The sequence below is a fragment of the Falco biarmicus genome, chromosome 2 (assembly GCF_023638135.1).
Source record: "Falco biarmicus isolate bFalBia1 chromosome 2, bFalBia1.pri, whole genome shotgun sequence".
Taxonomy (NCBI): domain Eukaryota; kingdom Metazoa; phylum Chordata; class Aves; order Falconiformes; family Falconidae; genus Falco; species Falco biarmicus.
In genome coordinates this window covers 112,764,826-112,789,053 of record NC_079289.1, presented here as the reverse complement: position 1 = coordinate 112,789,053, position 24,228 = coordinate 112,764,826, and the positions used below count along the sequence as shown (strand labels likewise).

General features: G+C 37.3%; 1 protein-coding gene across 3 annotated transcripts in view; it reads right to left on the bottom strand.

Annotated features, from left to right (window-relative positions):
- CADM2 (cell adhesion molecule 2) overlaps window positions 1–24,228 on the bottom strand; it is a 671,028-nt gene that overhangs the window by 35,544 nt on the left and 611,256 nt on the right. For 2 of the 3 annotated variants that reach the window (XM_056329400.1, XM_056329401.1), the window contains one exon: window positions 16,325–16,444. The exons of the other annotated variant lie outside the window; for it this stretch is intronic. In XM_056329400.1, the coding sequence (XP_056185375.1) occupies window positions 16,325–16,444 (120 nt within the window). The remainder of the gene's footprint in view (window positions 1–16,324; window positions 16,445–24,228) is intronic. 3 annotated transcript variants of the gene reach the window in all.

Below are 24,228 nucleotides of genomic sequence, written 5' to 3'. Positions count from 1 at the left end.
GCCTGATTAATGACATTTGATAAGATGTCAAGATGTCAAGAAGGTAAAAAAATCACAGATCATAGGAAAGCACTTTGATAAGTGCTGATGTTAACAACATACTGCGTGATTATGTAGTTGCAAACTAATTCAATTAACGTGTATGTTTAATGTTACATAAAACTGATGAAAAATTCTTAAGATTTCAGTCCAGGCCTTGACAAAAAGATGACATTATAAAGTTTAGACTGAGTAACACACTGCTAGATTGCAGGCCCCATTCTTTCTAATACTTTTGCCCTACTATGTATGTAAGTAGTGCTTCCAATGCAGTACAGCTCTGCTGCTGATACATCATTTTAGTTTTGATTGCTGAAAGAGTAGCACTGGGATGCAGTCAGAATTAGTTCACTTTCCTGCAACTGTTAGTGGTCATCATGTATTTTATGGCATTTATTGCCACAATGTTAAAAAAATATTTTTTTCAGTGCTGCATTTCTATGGTTTTATCTGTATTGTTATTTCACTAAGATACAGGCAATGCAAAGACAGTAATTAATGCTAATGAAATAGCAGAGGGTAAAACAGATTTTAAAATATAAGATGTTGAGGGAAAGAATAAATTTACTGACAATGGTCAATTAATTAAAACTAAATAAAGAACAGGCTTTTTTGACAGAAAATTTGTCCACTTTCACGATAATCATGTCGAAAAATCCCAACAGACTTAGTGCATTCACTAAGAAATAAAACATCCACAGTTTTTTTTGACCAAGATCTGAAGTTAGAAGTTAGGTTTTAGTTGATGTTCATGACTAATAAAGCTGATTTTTGGAACTTTCAGCTGACTAAGACTAACTCTGAGGACATTTGACTGCCATTTTCATTCCTTCCCTTTCCAGAAGACTTCCTTGTAGCATACTGTTAATATTGCAGTATGGCTAAAATAGCTGTACTTTTCCCACATTAGTCTTTTGAACATAGTATAAATGATCATCTTCTAACCTTTACAAAGAGAATTAAAATAGCTCTTTGAAGCATTAAATAGCCATGTATTGAAGGAATCCAGCAACATATGGGGAAACCTACAATGGTAACACTTATAATGTTTGTTTGTCTTCTTTTTTAATTATATTACATTCTTAAATAGCTCAGATCCCTTGATTATAATTTATTGGAAGTAAAGATGACCTGAATTGTCATGTGTGATATTAAATGTAAAACTTAGATCTTTTCAGGAACCTATCTCAAGTAGAGGTTTGTGATTTCTAGTGCAACATCAGGTATCTGCTGTGACCACCATGATATAAATCTTAAGGATGAATAGAATAGAATAGAATAGAATAGAATAGAATAGAATAGAATAGAATAGAATAGGAGTAGAACAGACAGAACAGAACGTAATAGTCAAGGTGGAAGGGACCTACAAGGATCATCTAGTCCAACTGCCTGACTGCTTCAGGGCTGCCAAATAGTTAAAGCATTCTATTAAAAGCATTGTTCAAATCCTCTTAAACAGAGACAGAGATGGGCTATCAACCACCTCACTCTTCAGGAAGCTTGTTGCAGTGTTTGATCACCCTTTCAGCAAAGAAATGTTTTCTAACATTCAAAGCTGTTCTGGATCACCTTTGAACCATTCCCATGAGTCCTATCACTGGATCCCAGGGAGGAGACGTCCCTACCTCCTTGTCCACTTCCCCTCCTCAGGAAGCTGTGTCAGGAAAGCAATTGCTTCAGGAAGCAAGGAGATCATCCTTCAGCCCCCCTTTCTCCAAACCAGACAAACACAGAGTCCTTAGCCACTGATGATGAATTAATTCCAAATCTAAGACACTGACTGAATAGAACTGTTTAAATATAGGCATATCCAAAATACTTCCTCAGGTAAGCTATTTCCTTTTAAAAATCAGGTAATCAATAATAAAAGGGATATAAATAAAAGGCATGTGATAATAACAAAAAGTGTGATAGAGAAATACAAGGCTGAAATGGACAATACAGAACTTGGAGAGGTTACTATGCACAGAAAATTTTAATGAATATGAAGCCACTCATTTTCTTTCATTTCTCCATCTCTGTTTCTCCTATCGCCTTTCTCAACCATTTGTTTGGCCAATGACAGACCCATTCAATTTTAGACACTTGTGATTTAAACATTCATTTAAATTTTACTCCAGGTTCTCCCCTGAAGTTTGTGAAACCATGGAGAATTAGCAGCAGCATTCTGTAGCCATCAAGTCAAGAGAGAGAACAGTCTGAGATATGTCCATTCCTACAAACCCCTAATCAGATGATCCCCAAGGGAATGAAGACAGTGTTGTATATGATCCCTGTTTAAAGCACATGCTAGCTGTTAAGCATGTTTAATTTTCATTTGCATTGAGATAAAAAAAAAATTATTCAGGCTTGCATGTGAATACAGAACTAAGCTCAAATGCTGGCATGCATCCACCATAGATTCAGAGAATTCTTCACAAAATGTTTTAATACATTAAGATTTTTAAAGTTGTTCAGACTGACTAGAAACTGGGACAGTATGAACAGGGTTAGTAGACTGTAACGCAAGACATCTCAGATATATTTTCATCAGTAATAAGAATTAAAGAAAAACCAACATACTGAAATTATTTGAGCAGCATTAACATCCAAAGAATCTGATCATTGTGTTGTCTTCAGAACACAGCTTAACAGTTCATCACTTTTTTAATAAAAGACTCACTAGAAAATGTATTTTAGACAGACCCATGTGTTGTTCTTATTATGATCATTATTTATTCAGTTATTATATACAAGTGCATGCAAGTATTGCCTATAAAAACAGAAGAAAAAGTTTCCTGCCTTTGAACTTTTCTGATGTTCTGAAATTCTCCATCACACCGCAAATATACCAAGAGCAAGATGTTTCGCACTGCATACAACCCATTTTCTTTATTATTGTGCTGAAGGCAACCATAGACTAATGTGAATTTCTCTCGTGTGTGAATTAGTCCCCTGAATGTTTATTTGGTTGAGAGGAATTTAAAATTATGTAAAATTCCTACAGTTCACTCGTATTTTATAATAAATATAGAGAAGCAAATTCTGCACGGGAAATAGAAACCAAAATCTTTGAATGTCATAGTAGGAATTTGCAGTAACTTCTCCCACAAAAATGATTTGGTAAGAATTAGTGGATACTACTCAAAAGCACCATGAAATAAAAAAGTGGACATTTCAATCACAGAAAAACAATTAGCACACTCCCCAACGGTCATGCTACAATACAGGGACTTATGATAATAATAACAACAAAAAAGTCCCATAGGGACTGGGATTCTATAAAACCACTCAAATTACTTGGCACAAGGTCTTGTGGTGGAGAAGAGCCAACCTGATTGTAATAAAAGACTGATTTCTTCTTAGCATTACTAACTCCAGAAATACTGGGAATAGATGCTTCTGAGATGAACTGGAAGGACAGGGCTCTGGAATTAAGCATCCTTTAAAAACTTAAATAACCCAGGGCTGCTATTGTTTTTTAAAACACACAGCTTATCTACGGGGTGGGGGGTGGGGGGGTGGGGGGGTGGGGAACAAAACCAGACAGACATTCTGACATGGATAGCCATGTACAATAGCAACCCAGCACTCACACTAACAAAACTGCATTGAAGGGGATAAACAAGTTCAGGATTGATGGCAGTAATTGTGCCAGAGCATCATAATGTGTGCCCAAGAATCCAATTCAGACCAGGAACAGAGCGGATTCCTGCACTGGAGACAGTAATTGAGTCAAACTTAAACCGAAACACTAAAAATGTTTGTTAGGTCTGTATTCAAAACTACATTAAAAAAAAATAAAAAGGGAAAGGCTTTACATATTAACCTTCTATGATATTCCCATTTTCTAATGAATTAATATAGTCATTAAAGCTAGCTTCTGTCAAGTATGTCCAGGCACCTAGTCCAAAGTTAATGCTAAAAATGGATGGGGCACTCTGGATTCCTTAAAATGAAAGTTGTCTCTTCCCTGCAGGGTGCTGAATGTACTTCATGACCTGATGTGTGTACAGTAGAGACTTGTTAGCCATGAGAAAAGATGTATATAAAATAAATAAATGGCCTCCTCAAACTGACAATCTTAGGGGTTTGTCAGACTTGGGGATTTTTTCTTTTTTTTTTTTTTTGACTACCCATAACATATTCCCATAAAGATTTATATTGTGGCCTTTGTTGCCCAGGATCCTTGTCTCTTACCCTTTATGCTGTAAAAGGAAATTGTATATTAACGTAAATTGCTACTACTGATACTTCTTCCCCTTGACTGATGGTTTTCTATTACAGGCTTGCAAGAATTCAGGCTGGAAGGAAACCCAAGCATCTTGACTGAAAAGGATTTGATACATTCTTTTCAAATTCATGCTATCTAAATCACAGCAGGATGACTTGTAATCAAAGTTTTTCAAAAAGAACATAAATTTTGGGAAAAGGAAAAGGCCATTCAGCCCATTGCAAGTCATCTTGGTTAACACAGTTCCTCCAGAATACTATCTCCCTTCTTCTTTAATGACCCCAATGCCTCCAATTCCAAACTTGGCTCAGTAGGCTATTGAAAAATTGTATTTCTCTTTGAGAGAAAAGTACTTCCTTGTGTTGGTTCTGAATTTCATTTTTTCAGTCACTTCCATTTGTGCTTTCCTGTTCATTCTTTTATACTCAGCCAAACAGTGAGTCAAGTGTTACTGAATACGGTTTTCCACCCTGTATTTCTCAGAGTAGATGAGTTTGTAATTCTCTCGCTTTCTCAATTTTTACAACGAAAAAACTGAACTGGGCTGTGATTAGGTACAGCCATTTACGACACTGTACACTTCAAACGAGACTTCTCTTCTGCTTCTTTCCTCTAAGGTGTCTTTAAAGTTAATCTTTTAAAACATTGGTTTTTGGGGTTTTTTTGCCTTTTTTCACTTCAGCTTTGTTGACTCGGCTTTTCTGCACCCAATGTGATGGCCACACCGCAGGAAAATATTAGCCTTTAAAGATTTTTGATTTAAAGAAATAGAACTACAGCAGCGCTTTCTTTGTATTTCTAGTCTTAGCTGCAACATGGAAACACATTTTAACCCCACTGTCAGAAGCAGAGTGACGTCGAGACACGCACCACCACCACAGCAGGCCAGGCACCTTTAGCGTTCCGGCAGGCACACGATGTGTGCACACAAGCCAGCCTCTCCCAGTACCACAGCACCCAGTTTTCTCCATGGCTCAGTCTCTGAAGTCAACACAGAACAGACTCCCCGAATCACTAATGCGGCAAAAAAAGGGGATGGCTAGGCAATTGATTTCAATCCTTCAGAAAATGCTAAAATATTACTTTAAGAATACCCTTTTTTGTATTCACTGCCTGAATAACCTCACATGCAAAAATTAATAGGTCAGATTAAATCATGTCCAAAGTCACTCTTTGTAGATTTTGCTTTTATTTTATTGTTCTGGGGAATGCTGTAGCTTCGAGTTTTACCAAGGTCATCTTTCATCGAAAAAACTTAATATAATTAGTATCAATTCTGTATTTTGTGAGGCTTACACTGGAAGTTATTAACTGTGTTTCAAGTGGAGTGTCAGAGAAACCAAGGGCAGAGAGAGTAATCTTTTCAGCTTCAAAGGCACAGTTGATGACTTTAGTTCACTGGTTAGTGAGAAAGACGTGCATTTTTTATTAAAGGTGTTAGCAATAAATTTGAAACTATAAGCATTTTTTCCTCTCATTTTCTTTCCTTTCCTCACTTGTAGACCTTGTTGGAATCATTTCAGTCTTTTTTTAACACCCCACATGGCACTGGAATAGTTGCTTTAGTTGTCCTTGTGATTAACTGTAACGATACTTAGTTGTATACTTTTGCTTTTAGCAATGAAGCCTTTCATCAGTATCCTGACAGCAAAAAACTTAACAAAAACTGCCTTATGCAGTACTGTGAGAAAAAAAGATCTTGGACTTTGCTGGTACTATCTTTAAATGCCATAAATACCTCCCTAAATAAAATAGAACTACATTAGCCTTGTGATTTGATATAAATACAGCAACAATGAAACATATTTAACAGGAACTATGTGCCTAATATTTCTCCTTGTTATAAGAAATGCATTTCCCTTAAAACTCACCATTGAAGATCTGCTTGACAACATCTTTAAAATAAATAATTCAACCAAAAGTCTTAATAAGATCCTTAAGACCATATATTCAATTATTTCAAATACAGTCCAACAATACATTTGGAAGCATATTTACCATCTTCTTTACAATAAATGTTCACTTTTGAGAAGAAAATATGTACAGAATGAGAAGCCTTTTTACTGGAGAAAGGTTTAACAAGAACCAATGTATAGCTTAACCACAGAGAAATTTAACTGAAAAGCAAGGCTCAAGTCTATAACAAAGTGGATAGTTAATTGTCAAGGAGAAACACCAAAGGAAGTTGTGGATTTTCCATTTCCTTAGTTATTTCCTTCCTAAATTAAGTCTACTTCTGTTCCAGTGAATGCTCTTTAATAAAAAGGTTTCTGTTCTTCACTATAAATCTATGACAGTGGAATCTATCCAAGAATTTAGGCTAACTGACCCAATGGGTCCCTCTGGACTTAGCAGATCACAGATTTTATCTATGAATAACATACTAAACTACATAGACTCCCACTGACAGTTAATGAGCTTATGTATATGTAAGGTATTACATAGAAGAAAGGATATTACAGCCTATATAGTTCTATAGAGGAAATTCTTCACATATGTGCAGGCAACAGACTGCACTAAACAGCGACACACTAAAAATAGTCTGTCTCTCTTTGGACTGGAAAATCCACATTCATCTAAACCTCAAAACTACCTGTCAGCTAGATGGGATAAACTCACGTAAACAATTTGCAAGCCAAACCACTAGTAGAACTGTAAATACTTGATCCCCAAAGTGTCTTGAAATCAGCTGAATTCTGGCTTTCAAAGCAGCAGGTATGAATAGTTAATTTTTTTGAATTATTATTTTGAAAGTCACAAGATTATTAAGCATGACTGGAGTATTCATTTAGTATGAAGACAGTATAAAAATATAGGTTTCATGTCTTGTTCACATCTGCATGTTGAAAACGACTATATATTAATAAAATGTAGGAAACGTTATGCCTGAGGTCAGACGAAAATGGTCAGCAGGGTTACAGGCTTCGGCACATACTGACTTTGGTGTTACATGTGACATAGAGGTGGTGATACTGATGACTTCAGTCCTTCCCACGCACTGTTTTGAAAGGCCTGTGCTTCCTTGCTAGTTACGTGTGGAGGCTGGGCAGAAGGAGTACTAAGACCCTACAATCTGTAGCACCTGAGGGGAAATCTCAGGATAAATTCAGAGCAAAGGACTTTCTTTGCAAGCAGTAAGCACGCTTCCAGCAGAAGGGACTCTTAAGCTGGAAAATCTCTTGTACTGCTAGCTTACAATAGAGACTGTTAGACTGCATAATTCATACGCAGTAGAAACCCTACCGCCCCCCCCCAGTGTGATTAGAGCTCAGGTTTAGGAATGTTTGAAATCCTGACGCATTGCTGAAGCCTCTCCGGAGCTCAGCTATATAATGGAATCTTTATCAGACCATCACCCATTTGTGATACTTATCTGTACAGCGTTGCATTTTGGGTTAAGTGATAATCCATCAAGGCTGGAAATCATTGTGTACTTTTTAAGTTGCATACTTCATTACTGCAAGCTGACAGCTGGATGGATTTGTTAGCACTAGAAATATTTGTTCCAGACACAAAAAGCAGGTTCCTAATATATGATATTATGATATTTCCATTCCTTTCATGTATTCAGCATGCCTGTGTTGTAATCTATGTCTCGTTTATGATGTTCATTTACATGGCAAACTGTTCAGAGTATGAAATCTATCTTTATTTGTTCCAGAATGCAACAGCCTCATTTCACGAATAATATGACCAAATAACACACAATAATGACGACAGTCTTCATCTTGCATCATAACAGCTGTTAAGTGGAGAAAATGACAATTTTCTAAACTGCATATTTCTTTCCTTTAGCTTGTAAAAGATAAAAATTGAAAAGCCCAAAAGTGTGTATCATGGCAATCGAGGTAAGTAGCATGATGTGGGTCATGTTGCCAGAATTTTTGTGGCTAGACTGCTTCAGTGCTACGCCTGCTGACTTGACGATTACTCTTGGATTGACATTACAACTATGAAGATCCTTTTAACAGTATTTGAGAACTGGGGATTCCACACAGAAATGTTCAGTTTTCAGTTTTGTCTGCTCACAATATACATATCAGGATATTTCCAATTTTTTAGCATGTAGTGATAAACGGTTTCATATTTAGTTTCACACTGCATGAAAAAGTACTTCCTTTCATAACCACAATCCAATGCTATTTACTACCCTGTTGTCCTATTTCCTCTGAGCCACAGGTAGATACCTTCTGTGGATGCAACAATATCCAAAATTCCTAGCTTTAATTTAAAAAAAAAATAACCATAGACTATTTTCACACTATGTACAACCTCTTGCTTGCAGCTAGCATTTTCTGGCCTATGATCATCACGCATGTGAGCATATACTTTTTGTCATGATTCTAATTCTCTGTGAACATAGTTAGAAATCTGTAGGATTCTAGACAGTAAAGTAAGAAATTACTTGAGTCTGGATTTTTGGTGTGTTTGTGGTTGTTTTTTGGGGTTTTTTTTTGGTTGGTTGGTTGGTTTGTTTTTGTTTGGGTTTTTTTTTTTGTTTGGTTGCTATGGGGAGATACCTTATACCATGAGGTTAAGGCATAACAGAAACACCTGAGGACTCCTAATTTAAAATTTTTTGTATCTATCAAATCTGTGTACATTATCCACTGCATTAATATTCTCAAAAGCCATTTTCATGATATTATAAGAAGGCTTTTCCTGGTTGTGTATCTATCAGACCTAAAAAACAAAGGGTTTTTTGAGTTAGAACAGATGCTACGGTCTCCTATCGATCTTAATTTTGTGAGCTTTGAGAATTTGCAGCATTAATTGTACCACCAAGCCCGACTAGTGGAATGAAACCCTAATTAAATGTTGCTTAGGGAAAGGAATAAATACTCTGTTTCCCCTCAAATAGACACCACGGACTCCTAAGTCTCTTGAAAATACACTTGTAGATCTTCTGTTCAACACATAAGGAGCCAGAGACGGCACAAATGCATGAGGATTGGGCAGGTACACGTTAGAAGAATAATTTCTCAAGAAAAAGCTGGCAAAACAGACTTTAACATCAAAGGGTTTGGGTGTTTTTAATCTGTTTTAATGCTATTGGTTTTCTCTCTTTCCAGAAACTCTAGAAATTAGCAGGAGTGATGCATCTTAAACAGCAAGTGAAACCAAATTAGCTGTATATACTGAAGGAGTCAGAAGAAACACTGAGGAATCTACAAGAAAACAGACAGAACTTATAAAATTCACCTTCCTTGTTCATGTTGGGCAAAAGTATTCTGGATTCCCCTGTGCATGGCGTCGTTCTTGTGCATCCTGAAGGTATCACAGGAGAAGAGAGGAGCACAGAACTGCCTAATACTTTTGGTTTTTAAACTCTGGGTTCTAATTTCCTTATATTTCCATAAACATCATATTTTAATCACACTGCAACAGGTATATTTTGATATAAAAAAATCAACTGTTTGATCCTAAAACAGTAACTTTCAAATCTTGCCATCTTACTGTCTGCTCTCTGGGTACTTTGGCTCTCTGGTTTGAGTTTGTCCTTCTGCTTGCACAGACACCTAGGATTTGGCCCAAGGAGCCACCTGCCTGCCGATGAGCCGAGGCCATACATCAACACAGCTGCGGAGTTTTTCTTCCAATGTCAGAGCCCTCGGGAGCTGAGAGCACAAGGAAAAGAAGGCAGACAATGCTAGACTCCTGCATCGACCCTCTGCACCTGTTAGCTAGTAGAGGACCTTGGGAAACTGGGCACCATTTCTCTTCCTGGTCATCTCTATTTAGCCCATACAAGTGCCAAGGAATGGAAGGCCACTTTCTATTCCTGGCTTCTCAGCTGGCTGCACATGTTGGCTAGGGAAGGTTTCCCAGCTATTGCTCAGCTGTAGCTTGTGGATGTTTCACCTGGGTAACAGATAGCTTTGACCAGACAGCCCTGGAGGTTTCAAGACTAACAAAAAGAAGCTTGTAAAATAGGTTTGGGATTTTGTCATGGTCTAACTTAGGTTTAACATGATTTATTAGCACACCTTCTAAACAGCCAGGAAACAAGCAGAATGAAAAGCAAAGGTAATGAAAGAAGTAATTGTAAAATCAAGACATCGCAGTTCTTGCAAGATGGGTGCTAAAGGCTTACTTGAATGTCAGGTGGGAAAAAAATAATTTAAAGAACTGTTGGTTTGAACCTCAAATTATTTGGTCTCCTGGGAAATCTAGAAGTTGGATAAACCAGTAGGAGATCATTATAAGAGAAGGGAAGATAAGAAAGAAGAAATAAAACCCCAAAAGTTGTAATTTTCTTACATGGATTGAGTAAAACCAGACACAAATTAGATTTTGTGTTACTTTTACAGCTAAGGAGTAGTATATAAAACAACTAGCTTTTAGCATGCTGCCATACAAAATTGATTATAACATTAGACAATGGTCATTTTTTTATTAGCAGGGTTGAATGCAAGTAAGCATACGCAACTATATTTAAAATACGTCTACCCTCATCTTCCTTGTCCCCCACATATTCTGCACCTTTTCCTTGCTTTATTGATTCTTTCTCTGTCAATATCTCAAAGTTCCAAGTTATATCAATCAGATTATGTGTAAGAAAAATGAAATAACAAGAACTGGTAATGCTTAACATTTTTTTTTATATGAAAAAACCTGAGGACTGCAAGTACTATCCAAGTTGTTTCTGCATTTAAACTGCCTATAATGAAACAGGTATTCTATTTTTTTCTCCACACACCCCCCTGATCCAGATAAAAATGGGAGAAAAAGAAAGTAACATAGTATTTTAGCTAAGATGGTTGAAATTTATGCTATTAAATAGAAATACACTTAAATTACATTGGCAATAGTTGTCAAAATAATCAGATCCTCAAACACTTCCTTAACCCACTGTAAACTGTTCTTCTAAATTTAGCTTCACAGATCTACTTTAAGAAACCTTTCTTTTATACCAGAGCCAAAAACAATAAAAGAAAACTAGACTATAATAAAGCAGGGATTTCATTCATTCATATATAAATGTGTACATTGGCTTTTTGGTCACCGTGACTATTAAATAAACTCTTGAACTTCAAAGTGCAGCTGCTTGGGAGCAGCACCATGTCTCTGCTATATGCAATGACTTTTGGAGATGTTTTTAGGCGTTGCTATATAAAGCTTTGAATATTCTGGCACAGACATTAGACAAGTGAGTCAGCTGAGACTGAATCAACCTGATAGGTGCAATCAAATGGAATGGATCTATCCTTTGAATTTGGGATGTTCTTGCAATGTTATTTTTTTACCTATCTGGGTAATGGTTGTGAGATTTCAATCTTCAATAGTAAGTCAAAGATTCCAAGTTTTATAACCGCTTTGACTTTTTGTCATGACAAGAAAAGGATTTAAATTTAAAAAAATCACAGTGTGTGTGTGTGTGTAATTAACATAATGCCAGCCTGTGGGAGGGTTTTATGTATATTTGTGTGCTCAAGCCTTTCTCCTCTGTGAATCCAGGAACACAGAGCTGTTCTCACTCGAGGTGGATTCTCCTAGACTGTTAATCACACTCCCTTTCCACCTACACAACTATGAAGGATTGGCACAGAACCATCTAAATTAATTTCATGCTAACAAAAATTTTCTCCAAGGGAGGCATCCCTTGTTTCACTACTGGGGGCAAATCGACAATCCTCTTGTGCCTCTTCCCAGTCACAAAAGGGAACACGAGCATGGATCCATGCATAGTTTTCACAAATAACATCACATAAACCTGATAGAAAGGAAACTACTCATACAGAGCATAACTATCCTTTCTGTAGTCCTCTAGAATTGTTTCTTCTCATACATTTTATTCTCATTTTTTTGTACATTACTCATCATGCTTATTAAGCTTTAAGATACCCTTGACAAACATATAATGGGCAATACTCTTCACTGGCATCAAATTGTGTTTAGAATTTTTGAGTTAGTAGGTAATGTACCAGTAAAAGAATAATTAATTCTTAAAGGACTGAGCACAAAAGCAAGCATACATTTGAGAAAGTGAAAAGTTTGACTAAACAATATGTTTACGAATTATCATGCTGTCATCCAACTGGATCAGTAGCTTTTTTTCATGTTGTTTACTAAATGCCACGCAAATTAAGATAGAGATGGGTCCCAGTTCCAGAATTAACTGATGATGGTTTGGAGATATTTTTTTTCCTATTAATTCAGGCTTTTGGTATGGTAATGATGAGGTACGATGATCATAGTGTAAAATGCCTTAGATTTACAGACTGTCTGGGCTCTCTATATCTTGTGTCACATTCCTGTAAATACATCTCCTGTGACTGGATGTTGAGTAACATATCCTCAAGGTGGACTACATAAAAGTCACGGAGAATAGAGGAATGTCTTGTAAAATGTACCTGAGGTGATTCATAAATATCAAGTAATAATTTTAGAATAGAATTAGTGAAATACATCCAGCAAGACTATTATATCAGGTATTTGAAATCTAGTTAAAAAATATTATTAATTAGTATGGACCTCCTGATGATCTGGGACGAACTTCTGTTTATTTAAGGCATGATCAAACAAGATCTGATAAAGAAAGAAAGAGAGAAATGTTGCTTTCAACTAAAAAAAAAGTTTTGAAGGTTGAAAATACATGAATAGCTTCTCAACTTTATGTTCTTATATACTCCTTCATGTCAAAAATCTTGTCAGTATAAGAAGCCAAAGTGTCGAAGGAAGATATGTTTATATGGTACTTTTTGCTCAGCCAGAAACAGATACTACTGAAAATCTGATCCTCTCCAAAATGGTTGTTATACCATTTGTATCTCTGGTGTGTAGGTGCTCTGACAGTCTAGAGAAGGTTCAGTCTAGCATTTCAGGATGGCAGAAATCTGCCTTCACAGCATTCACTGTAAGTTTGTGAACATTATTTGTTTATGGATCCAAGAAACATAGAGGAGGAAGCGACCTAAGGAGAGCATATTGTCCATTTCCCTCTGCCATGGCAATCAAGCATTCTTAAAGAAATTAAGGCTGAAGAAAGTTGTAGAACTTCAATAGCTACATTGTGTCACTGTCTCCCGTACACTTAGAAAGTTTCCCCACTAAATGCCTTTGCTACTAATTTCCCATTGAACTTGGAAAATAACTCTTCATCAGTCATACTGATTTTTCTTTTTTGTGAAAGCAAAAGCAAACCAACTGGTGCATTCAGCTTCCACGTAGTGCATGTATTTAGACTTCCTGTCTTTGTTCTTTGATCTGTCTCTGTGGTCATCTTTCAGGGTGACATCCCTATTAGAAACAGCACTCCAGTTGTCATACATTGCAAGATAAAACACCAATTACTTCAGCCTTGTCTTAATCATTCATGAATAGGATCACTACATTTCTTTATTTCTGTATTTCACCTGATGGATTTCTAAACCATTTTGTTTTGATAAGTTTCTCACACCTTGCTAGTTACAGTTACTTTTGCATCTGGTTGTTTCTGATTTTATGCCTGGTTTCCTGTTCTTCAGCATTGGTATACTCTATGACCTATGCCTACAGTAATCTCGTTTTCACATTTTTGTGATTTTTGATTTCTTAAATTGTTAGATAGGCACTTCCATTAGTCTATTACAAGTGTCCTATTTTCCCTCTTCATGGGATAGACTGCCACTTTCCTTCAAATACCACCTTTTCAAGAAATAGTCTTTCTACACTCCTTTGTCTCTTAGATTTTCTGCCCGAGACCATATCTACCAGTTCCTCAAGGTTGAAATAGTCTTATCTTCTCATCCATTTTGCTGCATTCAATTATTTTTCTGGGAAAAGCAAGTGCTTGTATTTTAGTGATTGTCCTGTTTTCAGCTGTGATAAGAGTTAACTTTCTTCTTAGTAGTTAGTACAGTGCTGTGTTTTGTCTCTTATGTAAGAACAATGTTGACTGGACACTGGTGGTTTTAGCTGTTGCTGGGTGATGTTTATACTAAACCAAGGACTTTTTGGTTTCTTGGGACCTGCCAGAGAGAGGGCGGGGGGGGGGGGGGGGGGGGCACGGGGAATTGGGAGGGGACACAGACAGGACAGGTGACCCGAACTGGCCAAAGTGATATTCCATACCATATGATGTCATGCTGAGTATATAAGCTGGGAGAAGAAGAAAGTGGGGGTGACATCCGACATGGTGTTTGTCTTCCCAAGTAACTGTTAGGCATGCTAGCACCCTGCTTTCCTGGAGATGGCTGGACACCTGCCTACCCATGGGAAGTGGTGAATGAATCCCTTGTTCTGCTTTGCTTGCATTCACAGCTTTTGCTTTACCTATTAAATTGTTCTTATCTCAACCCTTGAGTTTTACATTCCTTTCCAATTTTCCTCCCCATCTCTCTGGGTGAGGGGAAGTGAGCAAGCGGCTGTGTGGTGGTGCCAGCCGAAGTTAAACCACGACAGTGATTGATCACCTTCACCCAGATTTCCTTCTTTTGCTTTCTCTTAAAGCAGTCTCTATTACTGTAGCATGAAATTACGTGCATTCTCATGCATATTAGAGCTGAAGCTTAGAAGAGGGTTCTGCTTCTCCAGATCTTTCTCTTGATGCCAGGCACACAAACGGTGAAAACAAACACTTCAGAGTAAAGGAAAATGAGGTCCTAAACCACACTTAAAGAGTTAGCACAATGCCTTAATAACATTGGTACACTAAATGTACAATCACAACAGTGACATACTTTAGTCATGACCACACAACAAAAAGAAAAGAATTCATTCAGGACAGCAAACACCAACATGGCACACCAAGCACTTTTTCCTTTCAGGATCTGATCCGTCAGAAAGCTGGGAAGCTTCTGCTGCTTGACCCCCAAAAGATTCTTTTATAAATACATGTTCATTCCTGTCATTCTGTCCCTTTTCAGGAAATTCCTCTTGCAAATACTCAGACCTGTGAGCACTGTTTTCATGGTCTATCCTTTTTTTCAGGATGGAAAGGACTACTCTAACACTCTTTCCCTTTTTCACTAGAACAACAATATTTTTCTCACACTATAAGTAATATTAAAGCTTAAAAATGTAATCTCAGATGTGATGACAGCTTATTACACAAAGGCCACAATATTAAAATACCAGTGCCCTATGGCAGAAGTCGGGTGATCTGATACTATCACAATCTTTATACAATGGACTTGCTTTTAGGTCAGCTTATTCATGCAAGTTAGGCAGGTTACTACAACTGACTCATTCATAACAATGCTTCCAGGAAGAGAAGACTTCATAGCTCTGTCTTAACTTTCATGGAATAATTATATCTCATCATGTGAATACTTGCAGTGTGGTAAGTGAATATTATTTCCCGTCTCCTTGCACAATGAAAGCCTTCAACAACCACATAGGAACCTTCTGCTATTTCACTCACTATGAGAGATTACTAACTACTCAGAAGATGATAATCTGCAAAACTTTACACACACATCTTTGCTATTGAACAGTTATCTGATCAGTCACTGAATACAACAGTAAAATTAAGCCTTATACTTTGCCCATAACAAAGCAAAGGATTACGAGAAACGTTTCAAAAGCTGTAAACAGACAAAAACCCAACAGGATGAGGGGCGGGGAGGGGAGAGAGAAAATTCAGCTCATTTACTCTAGTCCTGGTAAGATAAAGACACCCCTAAGACAGGAATACCTTAAAATATAAAAGACTAACAAGGTGATGTAATGCAGTGCCTCTGTTACCAAGCAAGGTTGCATCAACAGTAATTCCAATGCTGAGACGCCTATCTTGTTTTAAACATTAGCACCCAAAATAACCAGTTTTAAAAGGTCATGTTTATTTAAAAATAGCATGCTTGCATTTTACATTAAAGTTAATTTACTAACCTTAAAAAAAATAAATGCAAATGTATACAAATAATTTAAGCAACCTGTCAAAGTTCACATAACACTGCTGGAGCAATGAAAATATCCAAGGTCATACGAAATCTTTCTTAACGTGTACCATCCTGTGGTTTGTTCTATTAAAAATATATATTGAAGTGTTTGAACCCTTGCTTTAGCAATTTCTATCCTTCTTAAAAATCAAACCTGTCATTTCCTATTTAGAATGTGTTTTCCAGGCCATAACAAAGAAGCATACTGTACCTCTGGTGCTGATGGCTGTTGCCGATGTGGTTGTGCTGGTTGTTAAGGCTACAGTGGTTGTGACTGTTGCAGTGGTAAGGGAGGGGATGACAGTAGTGGGAAGCAAAGTGTTGAAAACATCTGGTGAGTGGAAAAAAAAATATAAAATAAAATCATATCGTGCAAACAAAGGAGAATCATAATAGTGGTTTAATTTGTAAACACAAGTATGTAAAAAATGACTAAATTAAAACATGATTAACATAAATTATTACTGGTACAACAGAGTACCTTTAAATTCTTGACATTATATCACTCTCAATTTTTATAGTCAATCTTCGAGCATACAGAATTTAAAACACAGTTAAAATGACCAAGTTTCCACAGATCTGGAGAGTGACTGTTTAAGTGACAAGAATCTATTTCTTCACTGAGCCATTTTAAATGTCTCATATACTAGAAACCATATACGGATGAAACATGCTGTGTCAGAGTGGGAGATGAAAAAACAACACCATCATGCTAAAATAAACACACACATGTTAACGAGAAATGGCTGTATGTTAAAACACCCACTTTCAGACAGACTCAATGGAAGGAGAAAGGGGAGAAAATGCTACTAACTATAAGAGCTGCTTTTTCCGGATTGCTTTTCTTCTTCCCACACATTTGTTTAAGACACAGTTGTCTGCTAAGATCCAGAGCAGAATATATTTCAAAATCTTTACCCTAATTAGCAGGCACAGTCATCTTTCAACCTTACTACTTAAAATGTATTATTAATACATATATCAGTATTTCTCTAAAACAGCTTAGAACTAAAAATCAGAATTGTTAATAATATTATGACCTGTGTCACAATGATAATATATATTATTGTATACTAATGTTTACTAGTCAGAAAAAATGCATAGCCCTGATGATAGCATCCTACAAAACCCTTCAGCTTTTGATCAAGTGCAGGTATGTCAGGCTTAGGTGTGCCTCTGCTTCGTTGCAGAGGAACCAACAATGCCTGTTGCAAAATGCTCCAGCACAGAGTAGAACATAACCAGATGCACAGATAGAAAATACTTTGATTATACTGCCAAAAACAATAAAGACCAGTATCTTTTTGCTTATAAGGTGAATGCAGGTTTTAAAGAGCAAAGAAAAAAAAGCCCTCAAGAGAACTAGAGAAAAGCATTTCCGCAAGGACATAAAAAGCATCTGACATTTTTTCAGATTATTTATACTGCAGGTTTGAAAGGAAAGGACTAGTTGCTCAGCAGTTGATGGTGAGTAACCCATTCCATACTGATTTCAGTGAAAATATTTCTGAAGGGTGCTATTCAATGCAATAAAAGACTAAAAATCTGACCCACAATCTGTCTTCCCTTTGCTGTGGAAAGAAATGCAATTGGTCTCGGTACCATCAATTCTGACTGAAATCAATGGAAGCTGAAGTAGCTCACAGTTTTACAGTACTGGGCCCTACAGAATACATTTCAGACAAAGGGTCCTTGAGTTCAGCATTGCATAATTGCTCTCTTAAGACTTCAAATTAGCATGCTTACCTTATTTTCATACTAGATGACAGATTATTTTGTCACTTTAAAGGTCTCCTTGCCAGTTGACATCTATGAGTCACCTACAATTTTCTGTATTCCTCTGGTTTTGATAAACATCATCACTACTCTCCTGGAATCTACACCTGTGGGATTTTCCACTTTTGAAGCCCTCAGAAAATGGCGTGAGATCCCTCTTTCATCTGTTGCACACTGCTATTAAATACATTTCTCAGTAAAAATATTCCCAAACCAGAAAAATTATAACAGGCTTTTAAAAAAACCCTACAGTGTAGCCACTCTAATCAGCAGGAAAAATGGTAACAACCTGGAGTGTGAGTACAACAATAATTAAACAGAACTGAGTATAACAAGCATTAGAAATAAATTAACATGTTAAAAAGATACATGTCACATGTACTGATCTATGGAATTGCTTCCCAAAAAGGGAAACTCCTTCCCTGATAAGTATCTGCCTAAAATGAAATCAAACAGAAAAACCCCACCTGCTTCATAAGGAGAGCAAAGCCTTGTTTATTAGAAAAGCTTTACAAATCAGTCTTGTAGGTAAAACCCAATTAGTGTGATTTATGGTTCCATTAATTATCTTTCTTAAATATACCATTTACTTAAGACCATGCAATAGCAAGGTAACTGCAACTGGCAAATACAGTAATAGTTTTATGACAGTGCTTTCTATTCTGCTAACAAACTGCCTGCCTATTTTACCACTTAACAGCTTAAATGAGTCACCGTCGAATTTAGAAGTTCATTGCTTTCTGGTTTCTCTTCATGGAAGTATTTCCAACATGATTTCTTATTTTAAAAGAAAAGCTACCTAGGAAACAGACTAATTAACAGAAACTAGGATATATCAGTGGTTTAATACAGATGTGATAGATTCATCTTTTCTGATTAGATCAAGAATAATGAAAACTTGTGCAGAAATTAGTTTCCTGATCAAAGTCACAAACTCTGATGCCAAACATCAAAGTGGCAGCTTGTCAAAAGCCTCAAAGGAAAACATATGTTCTCAAAATAAACGTAAATACAAGCAATAACATTGTCTTTGTTTCTTTCTTAGCAGAGTAAGGTGAAATTCACCATGCAAATGACTGCAGTTGGTCTGCTTTGCTCACCGCATTACAATTACTTGCTCTCAAAGACTACAGTGCAAGTAGGCAAAGCAGGAATCAGCAGCCTGAAGAACCCTGCACTGCCCAAGCATGAAATCGAAGTCTGTTCTGGGCTATAGAAATGCCTGGTTCATACCTGCTCAGGTTCAAGACTCTGCCCAGCAGAATCACATCTTCAACGACATCAGGGTGCAACAGGAATGTATGTGTAAAGTAACGGCATAGCTCCCACCTCTCCAGACAACACATTTTGGGGCTCTTGGACCATATCCCATCCTTAACCCCTATTTTGGACAGCCCAAATCCAGGCATAGATTAGCATTCTGAAAAACACCCAAACCCCTCATTTGAAAGTTTTAGATGTACGGGACCCCCCAGTCCTACTGAGCCTGATAGAAAGGCTCCTTACCAGTTCTTCCAAGAAGATTTATAGATGCTCGCAAAAACTTTACTTGTCTTTGCCTTGAAAATGTTTTTGTGTAAGAAAATGCAAAATATGCACTTCAGAAAAAAAGAGAAGTACTGTTCAGTGCCCCTCATTATCCCATCAAGCACTGTGGGCATAGGAGGTAAGCAGGTTTGGTAGTTTCCAAAATCAGACAGACTACAGGTATAAACTGATACTCAGCAGCCCAAGCGTCTGTTCAAGGCATATGAATCACTGTGCTTTGAAGAGGGTGTGCTTTTTCATTTGCATGCATGACAGAAAACGGAATTACAATTCGACCTGTTTCTAGTCCTGTAGGTTTTTTTGGTCATCGTTTTCACCGCAGGGCACAGCTATCTCGAGGCACACTTGATGTTACCCACAGCCCCCTCTTGGCTGCTGCTCAGAAACACACTATCAACGGGACCATGTAGATTTGTCCTTCTGAGCTCTCTGTCATGAAGGAACTTAACAGAACAGATCTGCAGACTTCTACCCCAAAAACCTGTGGCGGAGTGAAATTTAATTCCATTTTCTGGCCTTGCAATTTCTGGAGATAGTTGTACCGAACATCTAACTGAAAAAGAGGTTTTGAATATGGCTCTCATGCCACTAAATACCGAGGATCATTATGACCGAGAGACCTTGTAAAGTGGAACTTTTTAATTCGAGTAACCATACCCAAATCAATGCACCAGATCACTATTTCAATAATACTAAGGTATTAATCCTTAGCCTCCTGTGAAGCAGAAAATAGCTATATTTTGCAGATGGGGAACCAAAGAAATAGAAAAGCCATGCTCAGAGATCTAGAAGTCAAGCAATTGTCACCACTAATTTTGAGACCTCACTCAAAATCATCAAAAATGGATGTTTGCTGACAGACAGATATGCAGTCAAAAATTCAATACTGTATTTAAGTTGGCATTCATTTCATCACCTTGCTACCTCTGAAATACAAACAATTCACAGAGAATTAATTGTTTCCATGAAAGTTGCTGGAAATGGAAAAGGGGTTAGACTTCATGCTAAGAGGAGTTACTGACTCCAGTTCCAACTCTTTTTCACGTATGTTCCCACAGGTTATACATGTAAGACCTGAATTGGATTTTCAATGAAAGAGATGGGTTCCTAACCCCTCCCTAGTGGCACAGCAGGGGGTTGGGCTGAGCCACAAATGTTCAGCCAAGAACTTTCAGTGAGGACCAGAGGTAATGTCAGAGCTCAGTGGATGCAAAGAAAACTACGGGGAAGGTTCTAGAAAGGTGTTCTTGATGGCCACTACTGTCTGTTAGCAAGCCATTAAGCTACATGAGCACTGTCAAGATGAAGGCAGACAGAAGGTAATTTGATGGCTAATTGCGAGCGGACAGTGGAAAAAGGAGGAGCATGTAATGCTTGGCTTGGTCTGGAGGCTGCTCTGTAGCTGAGGCACAGATGTGGTCTGTTTACGAGTGGCAGAAGAGTGTTGTACAAGATCATCTCAGAACACTGTCAGGCCTTGTCTGATCAAAATTTCCTGTTCACCTCTCCTTCTTTCTTGAATTGACGCCACGTTCTTCTACTAAGGCAGAAGACATTCATCCATTTAAGTGCAGGGAGCTTGGACAATTTACTCTCACTGTCGATTTGGCCCTAAGCATTTTTATTTTCCATTTCCAAAGAAATGAGAAATGGTCCTGTTTGGTTTAGCAGGCTTATATGAAAGATAGACCTGACCTATTGAAAATATTTGACTTGTTTGGTAAAAACACGACGATATTCTGAAATGACTGAGCACAACTCAGACAACAATAGCTGCAGTTGATAAAAATGTAAAGGCTTTTGTTTCAAGCTTGACAAAGGCTGACAGAAAAATTAAAGGACAAAGTGATAATGATGGATGGCCCTTGCTGTATTTTGACTGAGAATGAAAGAAATTTTAAGTGGTAAACTGAACTGAGTGATGACCTACCTGGGAAACAATCTCACTACTCTGTGCAAAATTTAATCAGTCTGTGGTATGTAGTACTAAATAATTTAGCAAGGTTTTAAATTCAAAGGGAGCTGCATTTAGCCTTGCTCTGAGAAAACGTGATTGAACAAAAGGATCATTCAGCTTGAATATCATGTGCCAATAGCTCCTTAGCACTTAGACTGAATGATCACGAAGGCTCACGGACATGAGGTCAAGGGGTTCTTTTTACTAATTGATTCGGATTTATGAAACTCTGAAATGGCAATTATGTGCTTGACATTTTTGCTAGCAAATCAGATGTCATTGAAAAATATCCAAACCCTTTTAACAAAAGCTCCATGTAGATCTAGATCCCTAGTTAAAACCATTAAGAGACGTCTGGTGGATGTGTTCACATTGCATGACATACAGCTAAAATGGCTAGGCAGCTTAGAAAAGCAATTCACATAGACCCATGATTCTAAGACATTTCATGGGCCTGTAGATGATATTAAATGCTGGAAGATGTGAGACTGCTTATTAAAGTTTGATTAAACATAGTTTGGTTGAACAGCCAGGACAGAGGGAAAAAACTCCAAGTGTTAAGAGATGCTAGGATTTTGATCTCATTGCTCTTTTTTCCTAAGTTAGGAAATGGGAAGAACAATAGCTCTCTCTTCCTATAGAAGGTTTCATAGGTTGGTGGATTTCTGTGGGGGTTTTTTCCTATTTCAAAAGCAATAGGTTTCAGTAGCAAATGAAGGAGGACGAAGTATTACAAAAATACAGCAAAAAAGGCAATGTCTCCTGTTTTCAAAGAGCCAATCAAAAAATTGGTATCTACACATCGCTGGTCCAAATTTTATCCTTAAAAAGTTAAGACTATAACATGAAAGGACAAAGGCCATTTCAGTATTAGTACTTAGTAGTGGCAGCATGGTGTCACCCCAAATCCCTTAAAAGTATGAGGACCTGGTAGCACACCACAGCACATTTTACAAGACATGCTCTTAACACAATTGTTTATGACAAAATAAAAGAATGTGATGAATACGAAAAAACAAGGTATAGTAACAAATTATTTCTGATTATGCCATCTCATACATTGAAAATTGACAAAAAAAGTTAACTACCCTTAATTGTCCTGAAACAACTTCTCTATTGAATATCTTATTTATTTATTGAGAGCAACAGTAGGACTTACAAAGACTATGAGTGTGTGAAAGGCTGATTTTACACCAGTAAACCCAGGTTTCCACCAGGACAGGTGTGCGAGCTGTCAGAAAACAAGGAGCTGTGGCTTTCAGGCAGGTGACAAGAAGCATCGGGAAGGCAGTGCTGTGGGGTCCTGAGGCAGGCGGCTGGGGAGGGGTATTTAGATAAAACCCACCTCTACCACCTTCCATGGGGACTCTTACGGGCAGAGCATGCTGAGTGGAGGAAGCTTCCACTCTTCCCTTTGAACCTCTCCCGTTGCACAGAACAGAATTTGGGAGTAGTAGGCACTGGGTCTATGTGCTTTATAATGCTCATGAGTACTTGCTAGAATTCAAAAAGTAGCAGGAAGCACACAAAAAAAGGCATTTTTCTTTTTTTTTTTTCTTTTTTTTCTGGCTAGAAAAATATGACCTTTCTCCACAGCACAGATGTTGCCAGAAATATGGCTTTAACACCTCTGTTGCACACACATTTTGGTGGAGTTGCACACACAGGGACCACAGGAAACATGAATCAAGCATTTCACAGAAAAACATCTAACATGAGCATTTAAGTATTGCACTAGTGGCTGATAACATTCAAAATGTAGGGTTTGAACTTTGAAGCCCTCAGTGTGTATTTTAGGGATCACGCTGCTCCCCACCCCACCCCACTGAATTTGTGATAAGCAAAAGCACTCTCCAGCTGCAGCTCCCTCGAAACAGAAAGAGAAGTTTGCATTGAAGGCCTTGAGATGCTGTGAGCACACTCCCATTTCACTGTCCATCAGACTCATTATCTGTCACCAGTCTAGCCGTTTGAAAAGCTCACCATTCTTGCACTCAGTGAAGCAGAAGGATAACAGGTAACATAATGTAGTATCTCACAATACATTTACCTATTGCTGTTCAGTTTGGGGGGGGCAGATTATATGAATTGCAAGATTTCTACAGCAGAAAACAAATAGGTTGTAATGCATTATTTCTTAAATTCTAACTGTGCTAAAACCAAGTGATAAACAGAGAACATAAAAGGATAAATTTGATAAGATAGTAGCTTGACCTGGTGATTAGATACTGCAGATTATCTTAGTACAAGAAAAATCTAAATTTGCAAGTAGGCAAATTCTTTAATATTGTGGAATCTGTTTTAAAGTGCTCGAGGTTTTACTTTATTAATGGTTATTAGCAGATGTACTTTTAAGGACAAATCAAAACAAGTATTCAACAGAAAGATTAATCTTTCATGCTCTGGAGTTATATGAATACAATACATACTTCAGATCACTCCAGAAGTACTCTGTAAGACCCATTTTTTCCTAGAGTTACCATAAGTTTTGCTAGTAGTTAAATAAAAGTAATTTCCCATTTAATAGCAGTAATATTAATAAAGCCTATTGTTTTAAGGGAGTCATTCTATCTTCTATAAAAGCCCATCTTTCTAATTAAAGTAGTTACAAATACTGCACTGAGCAAGTCACTGAAGCTTATGCAACTTGCCTGAAAGGAATTAAGTAAAATTTGCAGAGCATGCAGTAGGCTACGGAAAAGAATTTTGCGATTCAACATTTTAAATAAAAGGTAGAGTTTTAGAGCATTGAGACTGCAGCCTCAAATGAAGAAGTTTTACTTATAAAAAGGCATCTATACAAGCCTCGATTTTGTTCACAATTCTACATTCAC